The sequence below is a fragment of the Orbicella faveolata genome, unplaced genomic scaffold (assembly GCF_042242905.1).
Source record: "Orbicella faveolata isolate gen_17 unplaced genomic scaffold, um_ofav_v1 contig_13, whole genome shotgun sequence".
In the NCBI taxonomy this organism is placed as follows: domain Eukaryota; kingdom Metazoa; phylum Cnidaria; class Anthozoa; order Scleractinia; family Merulinidae; genus Orbicella; species Orbicella faveolata.
Genome location: NW_028301540.1, coordinates 23960001 through 23980000, shown reverse-complemented (window position 1 = coordinate 23980000; position 20000 = coordinate 23960001). Strand labels below are relative to the sequence as shown.

General features: G+C 39.1%; 2 protein-coding genes and 1 pseudogene across 2 annotated transcripts in view; 1 reads left to right on the top strand and 2 right to left on the bottom strand.

Annotated features, from left to right (window-relative positions):
- Nucleotides 1-859, bottom strand: part of LOC149115703 (QRFP-like peptide receptor) — a 1989-nt pseudogene extending 1130 nt beyond the window's left edge.
- Nucleotides 860-3708: 2849 nt separating this feature from the next.
- LOC149115702 (QRFP-like peptide receptor) lies at nt 3709-5618 on the bottom strand. Its single transcript, XM_089285102.1, has one exon. The coding sequence runs from the start codon at nt 5312-5314 to the stop codon at nt 4316-4318; it is 999 nt and encodes a 332-aa protein (XP_089141228.1). The 5' UTR covers nt 5315-5618; the 3' UTR covers nt 3709-4315.
- An 8506-nt stretch (nt 5619-14124) lies between these two features.
- LOC110058683 (uncharacterized) overlaps nt 14125-20000 on the top strand; it is a 9616-nt gene continuing 3740 nt past the window's right edge. The window contains exons 1-3 of the mRNA XM_020765335.2: nt 14125-14235; nt 14854-14926; nt 15405-15426. Of these exons, the coding sequence (XP_020620994.2) occupies nt 14873-14926; nt 15405-15426 (76 nt within the window). The 5' untranslated portion in view covers nt 14125-14235; nt 14854-14872. The remainder of the gene's footprint in view (nt 14236-14853; nt 14927-15404; nt 15427-20000) is intronic.

Here is a 20000-nt window from a genome sequence, read left to right as displayed (position 1 = left end):
CACAATTTGCGCGAGCTATAAAGTGAGTAATAATGTTTATCCTTGAGGTTCCCCGAGCAGCAAGACTGTATGGCACCCAGCATACTGCAAAGCCCAGCACAATAGCAATGGCCATCTTCAACACATTTCGTTCCCTCTTCACGCCCTGTTCTGCGGCCTTGACCGAATTCTCGCCTGGCACCGGTTGTGACTTGAGCTTTAAAATAAAGATGGAATAAAGGACACTTATGAAAAACGAAGGAGTGTAAAAGGAAAATCATAAATATTACTAAAACGTAATATGCATAGAACGAGAACTCTCCAAAGACTTCCTTCCATTCCCGAGTGCAAACCAACTTCCCTGAATGTTCAACGAGTCTCAAGACGAAGAGATATGGGGACTGAACAGCCATCGCGATGATCCAAGTGGCGGGAATGAAGAAGAGGCACAGTTTAGGGCTCATGAGTGGAGAACGGAGCTGAAATACCACAGCTCCAAATCGATCCACTGCTATCAACATTAGGCTCGTGTAGAAACCGTTGTGGAGACATCAGAAAGGAAGATATGCAGCTTACACAAGGCCTAACCAAGAGGACTGCCTACTAGCCAGGAGTCGACATACAACTCTCTTACAACCTGCGGGAACAAGAAAATCGGTAGCAGGAGATCGGACATGGCCATGTGTACTATCAAAAAATTGGTAGTTTTCCTGATGGATTTTGTCTTGTAGACGATAATTCCAATTAGCGTATTTCCAGCCAACGAAACAATGAAGATCAGGCAGTAAGCAAAGGTTTTTCCAATTTTCTCTGCTGCAGGGTTATCGAAGCTGCTTGTTGGCTGTGTTTCATTCATCGTTGTGTTAGAGCTCGCGGACATCTTCAAAATTCGCTTTCTGAGTCTCAGATACAATTTTCCAGCTGGTTTGTTAACAGAGTGAAACATGCGCGCACTACTCTATTTAGTTGACAAATAGACCGCTCTTTCTATAGGTTTACCGACGTAATAAACCTGCGCGGGATGTTGGGAAACACTCGAAAAATTTGCAAATCATGAGCCGTTAGGCGCCAGTGATTTACGAGCTTTTCTCGTGTTCCCCCAACATCCCGCGTGGGCTATTACCCCTTTAAACCCATAGAATGAGCGGTTTATTGCTTTTACGAAAGAACTGTGGTAAACGTTTGTTAAGGAAAGGAACATTTATTGTACTTTCCTGATGAAGTTGCATATTCTCAACAAATTAATGAGATGACGCGACAAACCAATCACAGAGGCTAAAAGAAGGAAAGCACAGGCGCAGCGCCGCACACAAAATCTGCATAGCAAAGCGAACGAAATTTTATTAGCTCTAAAAGAGTTTTAAGAAAAGGAGGAAAAGGTCATTGGTTAAAGGCAGAAAGTGCATTCAATAATTGAAAAACGCTTTGACGGGGAAGTGCCGGGATTCGTCACAAAATCACTCATCACTGAACGGAAAGTTTGGGCAAAATGATTTAATGATAACTTAAACGAAGAGTTTTGCCTAATTAAGAATAAAGGTTATTTTCAGAAACTTTGCTTCTAAAATTTACTCTGAATTTACTTATTGTTGAAGGTTATGAAGTCCGCCTTTCTCTCTATTTTGTCAATTGAAAACTATTGACTGAAAGCTGATGAAAACCAGATTCATTTGTATCGTTTTATGCCGTATTTGATTAAACTTAAAACCTATAAGCTTAATTTTAGCTCTACAGAAATCTTTTTACTGAATATTTTAAGTACAAAGTTGATCGTTAGCCCAGTTGTAGTCAGAACATTCGCTGAGTCCTCTACAGACCATGGCAAGCATTGAAAGCGCCTGAAATTTAATTTCCATCTAAGTTATAGGGTATTTGAATAAAATCTGCATAAAATTTTTTGGCACGGAACAAAAGATCACTTTCTGGTCCTGCTTTTCCTTGCAAATTCTATGTAAAATGTTGAATGTAAAAGACTTTCGTGTTATTGATACTATGTCAGCCAGTGGAAGCGTAAATAGAGGATATTACAAGCCCGAGGGTGGATACGACTTTTATCTTCGAGTGTTTAACTCGATATCTCACGACTGAGCGTTGCGAACGAGTGAGATATCGAGTTGAACTCCAGAAGATAAAATTCGTATCCACAAGCGGGCATGTAATATTATGTTTATCATATTAACATACTAATGACGACGTTTTTGACGATGTTCCGAAGATTTCCGACCATTTTCCGAAGATTTCCGAAGATTGTCCAAAATTGTTCTCAAGGCCAGACGAAGGCTTCCGAACATTTTCCGAACATTTTCGAAGTTTACCGAAGATTGCCTAAGGTTGCCGAAGACGAACGAAGAAGATCCGAAGTTGTTTCGATCATACATCAACAAATTTAAGTGTAGTCAAAGGGACAAGAAAAATGTTATCAAAAAGGAATGATATCTTCACAGTGTGAAAGATAAAAATGGTATCTTCACTGCGCGCGACGAAGATATGATATTTTAGTAAAAGGAAAAATCCTGGTACTTCACTGGTGTTTATGCAATAAACTGTTAAATATCATGGTCTCGCTTGTGTTCTGAGTTCTCTAGTTCTTGTGTAGTGTTGCCATGTCGAGAGGAAACCCAAGTGGCTCATCAGCCGGAGCTTATCCCGGTTTCTGTAGCATGAAGTGGCTAGGAGTATTTCTGGCCTTGACCGTGCACAAAACACAATAGCTGTTTACTCCGCACTGAGGAACTAACCAACATACACGTTTTGGTTACGTAATCATGCATAATGTATGAGTGCCATACAGAAGATTGTACGTGCACGGTCGTGGACCTTCCAACATGAACCTTAGCTAGTTTATTTGCTCCTTTGATGTTTGCCGGGCTTCATAACCATTTCCCTCTAAAAACTATGTTCGTGATGAAGGCGGGATTGATTGGTAAAACCCGACTGGCGTTAAAGTGCGCCTAACCCTAAAAATTTTTTTCGCTAAAACGAATCCACTTGTTATTCGAAGCATTTGGGAGAAAAAATTTTTGAATTTGGTTCAATCCTCGATTTTCTATGCCCTTTCAAAGTCGCGCTTGAAGTGTTGCACGACCGCGTTTTAGGGAGTCTGGGGTGGCGGTTGCTGATGACGTCTACCCAGGAACCAAACACAGTGGCGCCTGAGTCATGATCAGCTGTCTGTATTTGCTTCAGAAAATGGAAAACAAAACTAATCGTTCCAGTATATTTTGGGACTAAAACGGCCAAGTTTTGTTTCATAATTGTTTCTTTTTCGTCACTGGGGCCAGAGTTAAGTTTCGATTCGGAAGAATCCGAAATAAACTTCGATCGAGCATGTTCGACAACTGAACTTACTGCTTAGAGCTTTGACCTCCAAAACACTGGCTTCGATCGATTTTCTACTCCCCCTGTCGGGGAAACTAGTCCATCACCGGGTTACCCGCAGCACATTATAGAGATTAGTAAGAGCAGTACCAAAATTGGGGAAAAGATAACAGTCGCATAGGCTTCAAAAACCATGTTTATTTGATTTAAGTTGTTTTCAGTTCTGCTTCTTCAAAGCCTTTTACATGTGTAAAATTAACACTAAAATGAGCAACGTAAAGGAATGGCTGCAGAATCGAAAGATAATGGCAATACTAGTACAATTATGATATATATATATATATATATATATATATACATATATCTAACCAATTTTCTTTTGCCTAATTTTACCCGATTTTCTTTTACCGATTTTCTTTTATCTAACCGATTTAACTTTTACTTATCTCTCCCACCTGCTTTTAATGTAAATTTGTTTTTGACTATAATCGCCAGCTTTTCTTCTTTTTGATCATTATTTTATTCTTTTTTTTATTCTTTTTGTTTTTGTTTGTTTTTTGTTTGTCTCAAGTACTAGTAGTTTCCTATTTTTTTTTTGGTGATATATGTATTTCGTTTTTTCTATGTATACCCAACTTGAGGTGGTTCGCACACATAAGGGAGAGCGAATTTGAATTAATAATCATTCAACTGTGAGTGAAAGTCTGTATAAAATGACAAATCTAAACCCTTTTTTTTCGTTCTCAAATTACGTAAAAGAACATAGCATCGTTTTCTTTATTACCATCTGGTAGATAAAACAATATAGCACCATAACATGCAAAAGAATCGGAGACAAATAGATAGATATGATCTGCAGGCTTTTAGAAAGTCTTTACATAATTAATCACCTTAAGCTAACTGCGTGGATACTTAGGTTATGTGTTTATAGTTCCCAAATAGTGTGCGGACCATGGCCACACGCCCCCTTGAAACAATTTCTAAGAATCCATCATTCACTATATATTGATGGATTGCTTTACGAACCAATCGGTGCTACTTGGTTACTTGTTAGCAGGGAAACGCAACAGTTTAGGAGGCTCTTAAGACCCTGGCGGTAATTTCTACTAAAAATTAAACAAATGCAAGGATTAATGGCGCAATTTGCACTAGCTAGGATCCGAGCAATAACAAAATAATGTATGGTGCCACAAGGCACTTTACCTAGTAAGGTAACAATAGTGAACGGCATCCAACATACTGCGAAACTTAGGACAATAGCGATCGCCAGTTTTAACACATTTCGTTCTCTTTTCTCTCGGCGTTGCTGTGCAGCGCTGACCGACTGCTCGCCTGGGGGCGTCTGCGACTTAACCTTTAAAACGATGATAAAGTAAAGTACAGCCATTAAAACCAAAGGCATACAAAAGAATAGAACAAACATTGCTAAAATGTAGTTTCTAAAGGACGAGGAATCTCGGAAGGCTTCATTCCACCTCCGCGCGCAGATCAACTTTTCAGAATATTCAACTAGTCTGAAGGCGAAGAGATATGGGGACTGGACAACCATCGCGATGATCCAAGTGACGGCAATGAAGAAGAGGCAAAGTTTAGGACTGATGAGCGGAGAACGGAGGGGAAATACCACAGCTCCAAATCGATCTAATGCTATGAGTACCAGGCTCTGAATAGATACATTTGTGGAAACATTGGAAAAGAACACATGCAGTTTACACAAGGCCTGGCCAAGAGGACCGCCTACCAGCCAGGAGTCAACATACAACCCAGTGATAATTGGCGGGAACAAGAAAATCGGTAACAGCAGATCGGACATGGCCATGTTTACTAACAGAAAGTTGGTGCGTGTTCTCATTGCTTTTGTCTTGTAGACGATTATTCCGATTAAAGTATTCCCAGCCAAAGAAACAATGAAGATCAGACAGTAAGCGAAGGTTCTTCCAATTTTCACTGCTGCAGGATTACTGAAGCAGCTCGTTGGGTGAGTCCCATTCATTGCTGAGTTCGAGTCTTCCGACATCGTAAAGTTCACTAGTTTGTTGGTTGTAAAACACTGCTCTGTTTATATCGTGATGAAGGCAGGTGTTACTGATACGTCTAACATACATTAATTAACTCATCTCTGTGTCAGAAAAAAACAAAGAAAAACAAAAAAAAAAACAAAAAAGGACAAATTTATTACATAATTCTTTATTTAATATGTCAACTGTCATCTGTGGCTTAGAGATCTGACATTTTAGCATGACGTTTGACCAGGTTTTAGGTAATTAAAATCTTAATTATCTGGGAAAGCTCTTCGTCTGGCTATAGGTTGTTACCTTAAATTTTAAATAGTAACCTTTTTTGCTTTTCATATTGAGTACTTTTGTTGGTGCATGACGTTTGACCACGTTTTAGGCAATAAAAATCTTAATTATCTAGGAAAGGTCTGCGTGTGGCTATAGGTTGGACCCCATGTTACCTTAAATTTTAAATAGTTACCTTTTTTGCTTTTCATATTTAGTACTTCTGTTGGTGATTGTTTTGGCGGAAAATCCTGGTTTCAGCTTTAGGTTAGTCAAGCTAATTAACATTACAAACCGAACCGACAGAATGATCTGTCAATTGCGAGTACAATTACAGACAGAACTGAGAGACAGCAACTCATGTTAGCAATTTATCTGTACTGTGCCAGAGTTCAAAGTACTGTTCAAAGTCGTTTCAGATAAAAACAGTTGAGTTGCTTTTAAGATGAGAAATGGAGTCCATTGAATTCAAATGTCACCGGCCATGCCCATATAATGTTTTAATTCCCTTCCACCCGACCGAGGCCAAGTTCAAGTTTTAAAGTGTAAAGAAAAATGCTGTTAACTCATTGCTTGTACACATTTTCTTGTTTTCTAGCTTAACACATTACATAGACATCTTCAGGTGACTCTGACATCTAAATGAGGCTCCATAACGAGGGTGTGGAAGGGGTCATGACCCCGCATTTCCGCTCTTTTTTCACGAGAATCCCGCATTCCGCACTTTTTTCATCACTATCCCGAATCCCGTTTCTCTTTCCCAGAAAAATACATTAAAAAGTCTAATTTCTACAATAGCTAATAAATGAAAGATGTAGATTGGCCCTGTCGCCTGATATTTTGAATTTACGCGTTTCTTTAAATAGCTTTTTGTACCTTATGGCAATCGTGACCTCGGGCTTTACTCCGAGGCATTTACTCTTAGCGATTTCTGCAAACCCGGCAGTGAAGGTTTTTAAGTACCTCACGAAATTTAAGAGGTCTTTGTGTTCGTCGCCGCTGAGCGGAACATTGAATTTCGCTTTGTGAATCGCTGAGGTTCTGGCGCTAGAACCAGAATTAAGTATCGCCAGTGGCAGCAAGATAAAACGAGACCAAAACTCTTACTGTAGCAGAGCTGGCATCACTATTTGCCGCATCTAGGGCCATCTAGTGGTAAAGCTGTTGAAAAAATACCCTCAAGATTACAATAAATGTGAACCTGTGAAGAGATTAAAGAGCTTGAGAAACTGAGTCAATTGAGCATCGAGTAAATAACTGATATGCTATTACACCACGTTGACTTTGCTGGCATTTGGTTGACACAAAATACTCTCTGACAGTTTCAATTAGACAACTATTAACCAGGCACACTCAATAGTTAGGTTTGAAAGAAGACACCACTTAGCGCTCGCCTGGTTGATTTGCTTTGGCCTCTAGAACGTTTATTTGAGTCGTGACGATTTCCCGAATTCCCGACAGACAAGCGAAAAAATCCCGCATCCCGTGGTCAAATTTTGGCGAGTCGCGCTTCCCGGGGAGCGGTCAAATCCGTGGTCCCGTCAAGATATTTAGCGTTTTCCCGATTCCCGCACCGTATTGTGGTCAAATCCCGGGTCCCGAAAATACACTGTACTCTTCTAGACCCTCCATAACGACGTCTTTGAACACCCTGTGGAGTGCCAGTAGTTCCGATGGAAAATGGCAGCCTCGGGAAAGATCAAGTTATTAGCCCTGACTTTGAATTATTTATTTCACAACTTGAGAATGTTTCTGTTGTCTTCTCTTATATATTTCTAACCGACCTACCGACTGCTTTTCACGACATAGGGGGCGATTGACAAAAAATAGAACATTTTAATTTTTATTTCTATTGCAATTGCAACGCGGTAAAACGGCCTATGATCACGGTAGGAATGCCGCCTTAGCTGTTGCATTCAGTTGCTCAGTTTGAGCCTTAACTGACAACCAATCAGAATTTATGGTCTTGCAAAGATGATTGCAACTTTTGCTCAAGTTTCCTTTTGTTAGGGATAACGTACAGAGTATTGTTCGTATAAATAGTTTGTGGGCGAGTTGAGCTATTGCTCGCAATTCTTCCTGTTTACCTACGAGTGAGAAGAAAGGTGTTCGTGAAAAGCGCGACTTTGGTACCAAGTAAAATTTCTAACGTTTGTTATATAGCCTGTCCTGTAAGCCCCAGTACTAACATATTTAAAGGAAGATTCATAAGTGGTTTACCTTTTCTTTGCCCGTCAATTTGAAAAAAAATGTTGGTATAACACGGCTGCTAAAGAGGCAGTGTTCATATAAAGCACTATCTCACACAATGATTGTTTATTTGTAAAGAAAGAGGGGAAAAATCGCTTGGGTAAGGATGGAGAAGGGGCACAGTTTAGGACTGATGATCGGAGAACGAAGGGTAAATACCACAGCTCCAAATCGATGCATCGATCCTATCAGTACCAGGCTCTGAATAGACACAATCGTGGAGACATCGCAAAAGAAGACGTGCAATTTTTTTCTGCTGCAGGATTACTGAAGCAGCTTGGTGACTATATTCCATTCATCGTTGTGATCGAGTTTGCTGACATCCTATAGTTCACTTTCTTATTAAATTATAGGTCTGCATGGCACTTTTTATCTGTTTTGTTATCCGTTGATACTGATACTGTTTTATTGACATTGGGATGAAGGCGGAATTAATTGGCCTGATCCGCCAATCATGTATTAAATTGACCTGAAAACGTGGCCGGATGTTTTTGTTTTTGTTTTTGTTTGTTTGTTTGTTTGTTTGTTTTTTTACATCTTAATTTGCCATCCTGATATTTGTGCAATTTCCTCACAACTGTTAGAAAAAGTTTTATTATTATTGCTGTTCGTATGTAGTATTTATGATGGTACTTGTATTGGGAAATCTTGCCGCTTTTAACTATAGGTTGTTTATAAACAGAATTATTGGGTGGCACCAGGTCCTAGCTAGTCCTGGCAAATTAGGAAAATATAACCTCGTATGAGAAAAAACACATAAGGTTACCGTATACCTTCAGGGATGTCTCGCATCCAAGCGATGTAGCGCGTCCGGTTTAAACTGTCGATCCTTAAACTCCTTTATCAAACTAAAGCTTATAGAGCTGGCTATCAAACTATACCAAGAATTTTGAAATAAAATAAATTGCCGAATTTTTCACGACCACTAACTGCGAGCGTCCTAATCACCTTTTGAAAGCTACAAGTCAAAGGGAATTTTGCTTTTCGCCAATTTATTTGATTTGTCGGTTTCAGGACCAAAAGCGCTAAAAAAAACCGTGTCTGCGATTTGCCATATTCAATTGCAGTAAAAAGTTACAGAGCATTTTCGAAATAGGATTAAAAAAATGTGAAGTGATCGTAGAAAAATCGCTCTCGGAGAAATAATATTTCGAAATAAGCAATTCCCAGACACTGTTGTGTTTTATATGTTAATCTAGCTGCTGTTCCAATTTGAGGGCAATCCAAAAAATTCCCTTTGAGTTGTAACTCTTTAAAGTGTCTGCTTCACGCGAAAAAATTTCCTCGAGAAAACAGCCCTTAGAAAAATCTCTTGCTTCGCAAACGAACTCCGACCACAAACGCCTTCAAGTGAGTTCTCAGATAACTGAGCCAATCAACGCTTGGAAAGTTTACTACCGTTAATTTTTTTGTGGTGAAATTTACGCGCGAATCTCCAAAAACCCCTTGTGTTTCGCAATGCGCTCAAGGCAGAGAGAGAATTTTTCCCTAGCTCGGTTTTTCTTGAAGCTGGTCTGGCAAAATGGCGAGGACGAAAAAGGATACGAACGCTAGAGTGACTGGGCGAAGAAAACAAACAAAAGAAAGCGCGGCGGAGCAACTGTACATGGATAATATTCCAATGGGTCTAGATGAGTCTGACGATTCGTCGGTATATCGGACTCAACAGGAGAGTCAATGTAAATATCTCAGATCACTGTCAAGTTCCCAAATTTTTACTGAACCTTTATTTTCTCTTGACTCCATCTTTTTGCGCGATTGATACGATAGCTATAACTTCATCCGCAAGGCCAACTTTCGCGTCTTAACTCATTGATCTATTTTCATTCGTTCTTCGCTGTTATCGCTTTTTCGTACTTGTCCACGGAGTTTTTCTGTGGTCCATGTTTACTTATAGCTTAATAGAATTACACCTAATACGGAAAATACTTTATAGTCCATCAGAACAACGATGCTGATCAACCGATTAGCCAATTCGTAGTCTCCGTTTAGGTAATATTCCGTCGAAAGTCGTCTCGGTTGATTGCATACACGTTAACAGGGCTGTCAATCAAGAGGAAACTTTTTCTTTGTTTGGTTGGCATCACACGGCTGTGTTAAAGGGGAAGTGTTAACTTAAAGAAAGATCTCCAGAGATCTCACATAGAAATTATGTGACTGATGAACGAAGTAGTAAATTAGTGTTGATGACTTCCTTCACTGATGATCATTACGCCATACGTCAGTTTGCAAATCAATTGTTGTCTTCTCACTACTAGTCGGCCGCATACCCCCCCCCCCCCACCCCACCCTTTCCAAAAAATGCAACAGTAACAAGAACAACTATAGTCGACTCCAGATAACTCGAGCCCTCAGGGGAAATGGTTAAAGGCTCGAGTTATCGGGAGCTCGAGTTATCGAGCGTAAAATTATATAGAAAATGGCCTAAAGGGAAATGAAAATTACTTCGAGTTAGCGCGGGGTTCGAGTTAGCGAGGGTTCGAGTTATCGGGAGTCAACTGTATTAAAAAGAAGGATTGAAAGAGAAAAATCATTGGGGCGTCAAATAATAGGCAAGTTTGGAAAATTTGAATCTTCTCAGCCTTACGAAAATTATATTCAACAATGTGAAACAGCGACAGTGGAAAACTGATCCGCAGCATATCCGTTACGATATCCTCAATATAAGAAGGCAGCTGATTTGGAGCAAAAGCTGCAAACCATCTTCGCAAGATAACGAATCTTTATCATCGATGTTAACTTGAGGATATCAATAAACACGCGAACTCAACAATGAATGGAACTCGAGCTGCGTCAGTAATCCTGCAGCAGTGAAAATTGAAAAGCCCTTCGTTTACTGTCTGATCTTCATTTGTTTCTTTGGCTGGGAATACTTTAATCGGAATAATCGTCTACAAGACAAAAACAATCATGACAAGCATTAACTTTGATAAACATGGCCATGTCCTATCTGTTGTTACCGATTTTCCTGAGTAGTAGGCTTAGTGTAAGATAGTTTTACGATAGATTGCATTGTTTAGAACTGAAGTCGCTCATTGGTAAGTAGGATTTCACTAGGTGTCGCTAAATAAATACGTTAAGTTCGTTTGTAGTGTATCTTTTCTGTCGGTTGGGTGATACCGTAACGATGGCTTCTTCTTCGTTGTTCGGTTTTCGGTAAACAACCTTCCTGAAAAACAATTTGATGTCACAACGCAAACGAACTCGCACCAAGTTACCCAAAAGTGAACATGTGTCCCCCTTAGTTATGGAAAATGCGACATGTTTAAGACTGGTATTTCTTTTTTACACTTGTCTGACACATTTTTCCTTTTTTTCAAAAAAAAAAAAAAATGTCGGCACTTAGATGTCTTTATCATGTTCCGTTTAAAAATACTTCGTTTCATGAGCACTTTAAGTTTGAAGACTAAGCAACGAATTTTCCACTAATTCATTTGATACTTGGATTCTACGGTCTTCTATGAAATGTGTATTTGTTGCGCCTTTCAAAGGAAAAAAAAAATATTTAAGAAGCTAAATTCAAGAAACAAAGTTATCTATTTAGGACAGCAACATGCATAAATGATGTATTAAAATCTAATCTTATCTCAGCAAAAAAGCTGAGTTGACCCAGTTTTCAAAAATGGGAAGCCACGTATACACGTACCGTTATTTGATGATATTATGTTTCAGGCCAAGTTTTCCTGTGTCGTAATTGATTTTCTCTGAGGTCGGTCTGAAAGAGATTGATTTCGTTCATCTTTGATAATAGCACTTCATAAATGCTTTTTTGGGAAACCATACGTGACTCAACAGAGGATTGACTCAGGTCGTATTCTTCTCCAGACTTTCGAAGATCGTTGAATTAGGGAATTCTACCTTCCTCAAGTTGTCAGCGAGTCTTTACAGAGCAAGTTTCGTCTCGTTGTTTAATTCGCTATTCCTAGTAGTTTGAACATAGAAAGCGGATTTAACGTGTCGATTTTGTAGTGGTAGTAAGCTTAGGACCGTAGCTATATAGTAACAGCAGAACCGAGGCATTTGCCTCGGTAAAAATGATGAATCTATTTATTTGTTTCAAGTTCCCTAAAGAGGCTATAAAAAAAATTATCAATATAGAACAAGAGGTTTCTTTTCCTGATCTATTGCCTCGGTGAGAATTTTAGTCTGCCTACGGCCGTGAAGCAGTCGTTATTGTTCTGTACATTCTCCATATTTTTCTTTTCTTTCTGTTACGAAAATCTAGTGTAACAGTCTCGATTCAAGAAATAGCAAATATTGCGTGGGTTTTTCATTTGGTTCGACAAAAGTTTTTCACACAGTTTGTAAAAACCATTCAGAATGTAATAACGATTATTTCAGCTGATTTAACAAAAATTATGATTAAGTTTCTATATAACGCGTGCTCTGATTGGCTGAAACAGCGTTCTTTATCACAGAACAAAGCACGAGTTGATGACAGTAGGCTGGCTTTCAAATTTTCTCTTCGGAGTTTTGACAAATTTGACCCAAAGTAAACATCTCCTGTGACTCAGACAAACGCAATGGAAACGAACTGTTTGTCCGCGCTAAATATGGCTGCACGGAGACCATTGTTGACAACAGTTGTGTTAAAACTAAACTAAAATAACAAGTTTTGCTAGATTCCCACAAAACAAGTAAGGAAAAAAACAAATGCTCAACCTAGCGAATGCTTCGATAAAAGACATTATATTTGTTACAACGACAAAAATTATACTTAAGAAGTAAAACAACGACAGAAAACACCAATATATCTGTCTCTGTTTATGATGAGAAGCTTTATTTTTGCAAAAACGCTTAAACAACACTTACCTGCAGTGTAGTAACGCTCGTTTGCTTACTGCGATTTCCGATCATCTCGGCGAAGTGAACCTCAACAATTTCGTACACCCGACGAGTGATCAGTTGAAAGCTTGCTCTGATATTCTCCCCAGTCTTTCGAACTTTGACGCTAATTCGGGCAATCTTGCTGCAAGCGACTGTAAGGAGAGTGGTAAAGGGAGGGGGGGGGGGGGTATAGATCACGTTTCACGGAAAATAAAGCAGCCCTTTCACAAGTCACGAAAAATACAACATTGGCATTTTACGCTTCACGGAAAATAAGAGAGAACTTTTTGGAAAATCACGGTTCACGGCGACTATGGAAATTACGATTCACGAGGAAAACATTAGCCATTTCAGATTTCACGGGGAAAAAAAAGGCCCATCACGAGTCACGAAAATACCCTTTACCACCCTCTGTAAGCCGTAAATGTCTGTAGCTCCTTTTAAATACAACTTAGCATTTTGCATTTTCATCCGCAAGCTTTGGGCTTTTTGTTTCCTAATTTCCACTGGAAAAGCCGGTGCACGTTTTCACGAGTCACAACGCGGCCAGATTCCTCTAGACTAAAAACCTTTGGATCCTTTTCAAATAATTAAACTAAAAAGCGAACTTTGAAGGCATCGTTCTTCTCTCAAAAGCCGCTTGAAAGTGAAAGCTTAACTGAAGTCCAGTTTGTGATTGATAGCTGTCGTCTCGTGAGCCAATCAAATTATTCGAACAATTCTAGCAAGGATTGCGATTGGCTTATTTCAGCGTGCTTGATCAGGGAACAGAGCACGCGGACGCCACTTTCATTCGTTTGGAAAATAAAGTTTGGTTTGAAAATTCAGCCGAATGCGTGGAGAAATTAATAGATTATCATAAAGCAAATACAGAAGCCTCGACTGTGCTCTGTTCTGTTGTAAAGCACTTAGGAAGCGGTATAGCACTCAAGAAGTAGGGAAAAACACTCGACTACGTCTCGTGTTTTCCCCTACACTTTTTTTCGTGCTCCACCGCTTCCTGCGTGCTTTACAACAGAACAGAGTACAGTCGAGGCTTCTTTATTTGTTAAAGAAAATTTAGTGTAAACCATGTCAATGAACCAAAAAGTAAATACTGCGTCGGGTTTTCATTTGGTTTGAAAATATTTCTCACACAGTCTGTACAAAAACAGGCAGAATGTCATAGTGATTATTTCAGCTGCTTTACAAAAGAGAAAGATCGTGTGCTGCTTATAAAGAAAAGAAGCATTTTACGGAGATAATTCTTTGTTCATGCGTGCTTTACAAAAGAACAGAGCACAGTCGAAGCTTCTTTATTTGTTAAATCAAATTTTAGTGTAAACAGTCGATGAATAAAAAAAGTAATTATTGCGTGGGGTTTTCATTTGGTTTGAAAATATTTTTCACACAGCCTGTAAAAGCCAGGAATGTCATAATGATTATTTCAGCTGCTTAACAAAAAAGAAAGATCATGTGCTGCTTAATTATGAAGAAAAAAGCATTTTATGGAGATAATTCTTTGATTCAAGTCAGTTTGCTACAAGTGTCTGTCGTTGTAACGTTCTTCGAAATTTCAAACCTTCAGCATCAGTAAAAGGTAAGTGTAAAACTTTCGAAACTCTTAGCTTTTATGCGAAAGTTTTGAAATAACTGTCATTTTACTTGCAGTTGATTTCGCCCTGATTTTAAGATTTCCTTTACGCCAAATATTCGGAATTTTGTAACTATCTAGTGTTTTCCAAAGCATTAATATTTCCAAGAATTAAAGCGAAGAAAAGATGCTTTAAGAAGCTGGCGGCCACTACATTGTCAACCATTATTTTCTCAATTGTTGTTGTTTTTTAAAAGTAAGCGCTTTTCGTTCTTTTAAAATTAGCTTTACTGTTTACAGAGTACAGTTAATGTGTCATGTGAACTGCACTGACTTCTTGCTTAAGGTACATGTGAATATATTCTGGGCCCAAATGGAGTCTAAACGGGCCCAGTCTAAACTCTACAAAGACAAGCAACGTCGTTTCACAAATCAAAGTACAACTGTAATTTCGTTAGATAGTAGTTGTCTCAAAAACTATAACAAAGACATACTGGGCACAATTTAAACTGCATCCGCTGCGAAAAATTGAAGAAATCAATCACGCGCTTCAGCAATTGCCTGATTAACTACAAGTAATCTTGCCCAAAAAAAGTTGTTTTTTTGATGAATTTTTCATTAAAGTTGCAGTCTGTTGCTCATCATGAAGTTTTGGATCATCCTGGGAATTGTCGCTTTATCTACTGCGCTAACTCAGGTAAACTGCAATTTTCTAACAATTTCTCACGGACGTTTTAGAGGCACTTTCTCGATTGATCAAAATAATGCAATTCATACGTCTCTTATGGCTCTGTCAATTCAAAGCCCACCCATGTGCCCTCACCCACACTCCGCGGGCATTTGACGGGCATTTGAACTTTTTTTTCAGAAGGTGACAATGGCCTACCGTTGGGCAACTGGCGCATACAAAATTCCTGTAGTGGGACCATGAGAAAAGTACATTCCCACCCATGGGATAGCGTCAAGTTATATTTTATAGCGATATTGCTGTGTACTCATAAGCGCTAATATACCGTGGGAAGAGCATTTTATATCTTGTAAATAGCTTGCTAAAGTTCAATTTTGGCTGTTATTTATGAACTGGACTTTATGGTATCGAATTGTATAATGCGTACTGAAATTGATTCAAGTTTATTACGAACACAATAAACTATTTATCCTTACGTTAATTCCAGGTGGAGGGCGTAACATTAAAACGTAAGTATATCGGAAAACTATAACTTCTTCGTATTTTTATTCTTTAATCCTACTACCGGCTGTAGGACTCAAGTTGGCTGGCGAGATGTACAGTTTACAGCACTTTCGAAAATGTAAGGTGGTTCGATTCTGAACCCCATGTTCAAAACGTTTTAAAACTTTGCTAAAAGTTGCGTTTTATCCTGTTAATCAAAATTCAACAATATAAAATGGGGCTCACCAAGCTCATACTGTTGCTATAGTAACTCATTGCTATATGAAAACAACGTGTTAACCAAATGATTGGGCAGTTTTTCTATACCATGATTAAAGCATCAACTGATAAGGATTGGTTATTGTGACTCATCATAGTCTTTGATAGTGCTGGAAACTTATCTACAAGTAATGAAGTTATATAATGGTATTGAATCTACTAACGTGGATTTCCTATCTGCTTGACTATTCTTTGCCATGTGTACAATGTACATGGATATGTATATACTAGCAACAGGTCGATTTATTAGGCGTATGGACTTTCCCAGATATCTGGTGGGCTTCAAACAATAGACAATGACAATAAAAATAAGACAAGAGGGGCATTGGTACACCATAGCTGGCCCCTAAATTTAGATTTATTGCAAGAAAGTTAAACATTTTTTTCATGGGAAACAGGAATGTTCAAAATTTGAAAAACAAACCTGTAAAAATACGCCGGGCTGCCATTGATCCTTGACTAAAGGATATCACACCATAGACCAAATTAGAAGATATCAAATTGGTGCTTAATCCCTGAAATAAGCGCTGTTACAATTGAATTACTTATCCGCATTCCCACTTTTCTGTATATTTATATATATATATACTTCTTGAACTTGAACAGAATAAATTTATAGAGCGCTCGACTCTGAGAGGAGCAGTGTAGATAATAAACAATGGTAGCAAGACTTCAATTCATCGTTTTATTGCGACAACGCTGTTTCGTATGGTCAAAGGATGACCACACTCATCAGGCAATATCAACGAATGACCGTTAAATTTCACAAACTGGCAATTAAAAGCTAACTTTAGGTTGCTATGAGATATAAAAACAGTTGCTATGATATGGAAAAACAGATGCTATATAACATTGAAAAACTGGCAATAAAAAAAATAAATAAATAAATAAATTAAAAAAATAAAATAAAAATAAAATAAGAATAATAATAAAAAGTAAAATAAGAATAAAAAAAAATGAAGCAGTTGCTATGGGATTTAAAATCTGAAATCTCGTGTTGCTAAAAGATTGCGTTACTTGCTCACAAAGTTCTTGAGTAGGTATCTGTTTCTGTGGGGGCACGCACTTGCTAGTTCGTTTCGCTTGTTCAAAGTACACAAACTCTTCTTACAGATGATCACGAATTTTTCAAAAAGACATAAATTACATTTGTTAGTAATGTTGCTATAAGGTCTGCACTGCTTAATGATTCTCCACTTGATGGTAAAAGGTTTGTTGTTGTCTTTGAGTGTCCAAATATGTTTAGATAGCTCAGTTTCGTTTCTCTTGTTTTGGTGTCGAAAGGATGCTGTGTGATTCCTGTAGCGCTCTTTAAAATTTGTGGCGAGGCCCACGTATGATTCTGATGACGTTTGTGTTGTGATTGTGGCTTGGTAAACTACATTTTGTGTGAGGCATTTTCCGTCCAGCGGGCATTGATCCTTTTTTCTGCAGTTGCATTCTTTGGCGTTTGTTTGTGTTTGCGACTGGTGGTAATCTGATAGTAGTGCTTTGTTGTGTGACGAGATGATACTCTGCATGTTAGGCATGCAGGAGTAGCTGAGCTTCAGTGTGTGCTTGTTGAAGATCTTGTGTAGGGGGTGTCCGTTAGGGAAGCATCTGTCAATGATGTTTAGGAACTTCCTTCCCAGGTTAGTTTTCACGTTAGCATTCCATGGGGGGTTGTACCATACGATTTTTCTTTGGCGATTTCTGTTGCGCTTTGGCTGTGGTTTATACGTGAGCTTGTGATTGTAGCCGCTCTCGTCAAGCGCTTTCTGGTACGGCGGAATCGCTTCGTCGAAAACTTTCTGGCTAGATGAGATGCTGGTCAGTCGTTTGTTGATGTTTTCTGGAATGTTCTTCAGTAGTGCGGGTGGGTGATTACTTTGTCGGTGAACGTAGAGGATTTTGTTGTTGGGTTTCATGAAGGGTTTGTAAGATCCACTTGTAAGGTCTAGGGTTACGTCTAGGAAGTTTATGGTTTTTTTGTTTGCTTCGATGGTGATTTTGAGGCCATTTGACTTGAAAATTTCACTGACTTATTGTTTCGTTTTCTCGATTTGTTTAGGTGTCGCAATAAAACGATGAATTGAAGTCTTGCTACCATTGTTTATTATCTACACTGCTCCTCTCAGAGTCGAGCGCTCTATAAATTTATTCTGTTCAAGTTCAAGAAGTTTCTACTGCTCCTTTCACCAAGTTGAGCGCTGTCAAGAATGAATTACCAGGTTAAAGATTTCAGTTATTCGACCAAGAACATCCCGCTGGCAAGTAAAAGCAAGTATCTACAAATCCTGATAGAGAAAACAGAATTCTTAATACACCGAATGCGTTGGAAAGCCTTCTTCTTTTTGCAAAACCACGACACCGATAGCAAAGATAAAGGAACCTACGGATTCAAATCAAAACGCCCACCACCGCACGTTAGCGCCCTCGATGAATTTGAAGACAACATGCTTAATATGATCCAACGAGTGGAGTTTAAAACCAACTGCACTGCAACAAATAGCCTCCAAGCAAAACTTGACAAAGACGTACAAGAAATCCGACAAGATAAGAACATCTATGTAAAAGCCGACAAAACTACCAACCACTACAAGGCTGAACCTCAAGACTATTTAAACCTCCTACAGAAAAACGTCACTAAGGCTTACAAGAAAACTAACAAAAACATCCCAGATTCAATTACCTCCGTCGACAAAAAGATCGCCCAAGACCTTAAACTTGATGACCGCATTGAAGTTTCCGCGAGCAGAGACGCATTCATAACATTAAAAGACCACAAGCATGATTTCACAAACAACCCAACATGCAGACTCATAAATCCCACAAAATCAGAGATCGGCATAATCAGCAAGCACATTTTAGACAACATAAACAAAGAAATAATCAAAGTAACAAAAGCGAATCTATGGAGAAGTACCTCAAATGTCATCGAATGGTTTCAAGCAATCCCAAACAAATCCCAACACGCGTTCATAACTTTCGATGTATGTGACTTCTACCCATCCATTTCCGAGCAGCTTCTGAAAAAGGCACTTGACTATGCATCCCAATTCACGCACATCACTCCGCAAGACCGCCACATCATCACACACGCGAAAAAATCACTGTTGTACCACCAGAACACGGCATGGGAAAAGAAAAACACCAGCAGCTTATTTGATGTGACGATGGGCTCATATGATGGAGCCGAGACATGCGAACTCGTCGGCACCTACATGTTGTCCCTCATCACACCGAAACTTAAAGGCCAAGTTGGTCTCTACCGTGACGATGGTCTGGCAGTGTGCAAAGCAACACCTAAACAAATCGAGAAAACGTAACAAGAAGTCAGTGAAATTTTCAAGTCAAATGGCCTCAAAATCACCATCGAAGCAAACAAAAAAACCATAAACTTCCTAGACGTAACCCTAGACCTTACAAGTGGATCTTACAAACCCTTCATGAAACCCAACAACAAAATCCTCTACGTTCACCGACAAAGTAATCACCCACCCGCACTACTGAAGAACATTCCAGAAAACATCAACAAACGACTGACCAGCATCTCATCTAGCCAGAAAGTTTTCGACGAAGCGATTCCGCCGTACCAGAAAGCGCTTGACGAGAGCGGCTACAATCACAAGCTCACGTATAAACCACAGCCAAAGCGCAACAGAAATCGCCAAAGAAAAATCGTATGGTACAACCCCCCATGGAATGCTAACGTGAAAACTAACCTGGGAAGGAAGTTCCTAAACATCATTGACAGATGCTTCCCTAACGGACACCCCCTACACAAGATCTTCAACAAGCACACACTGAAGCTCAGCTACTCCTGCATGCCTAACATGCAGAGTATCATCTCGTCACACAACAAAGCACTACTATCAGATTACCACCAGTCGCAAACACAAACAAACGCCAAAGAATGCAACTGCAGAAAAAAGGATCAATGCCCGCTGGACGGAAAATGCCTCACACAAAATGTAGTTTACCAAGCCACAATCACAACACAAACGTCATCAGAATCATACGTGGGCCTCGCCACAAATTTTAAAGAGCGCTACAGGAATCACACAGCATCCTTTCGACACCAAAACAAGAGAAACGAAACTGAGCTATCTAAACATATTTGGACACTCAAAGACAACAACAAACCTTTTACCATCAAGTGGAGAATCATTAAGCAGTGCAGACCTTATAGCAACATTACTAACAAATGTAATTTATGTCTTTTTGAAAAATTCGTGATCATCTGTAAGAAGAGTTTGTGTACTTTGAACAAGCGAAACGAACTAGCAAGTGCGTGCCCCCACAGAAACAGATACCTACTCAAGAACTTTGTGAGCAAGTA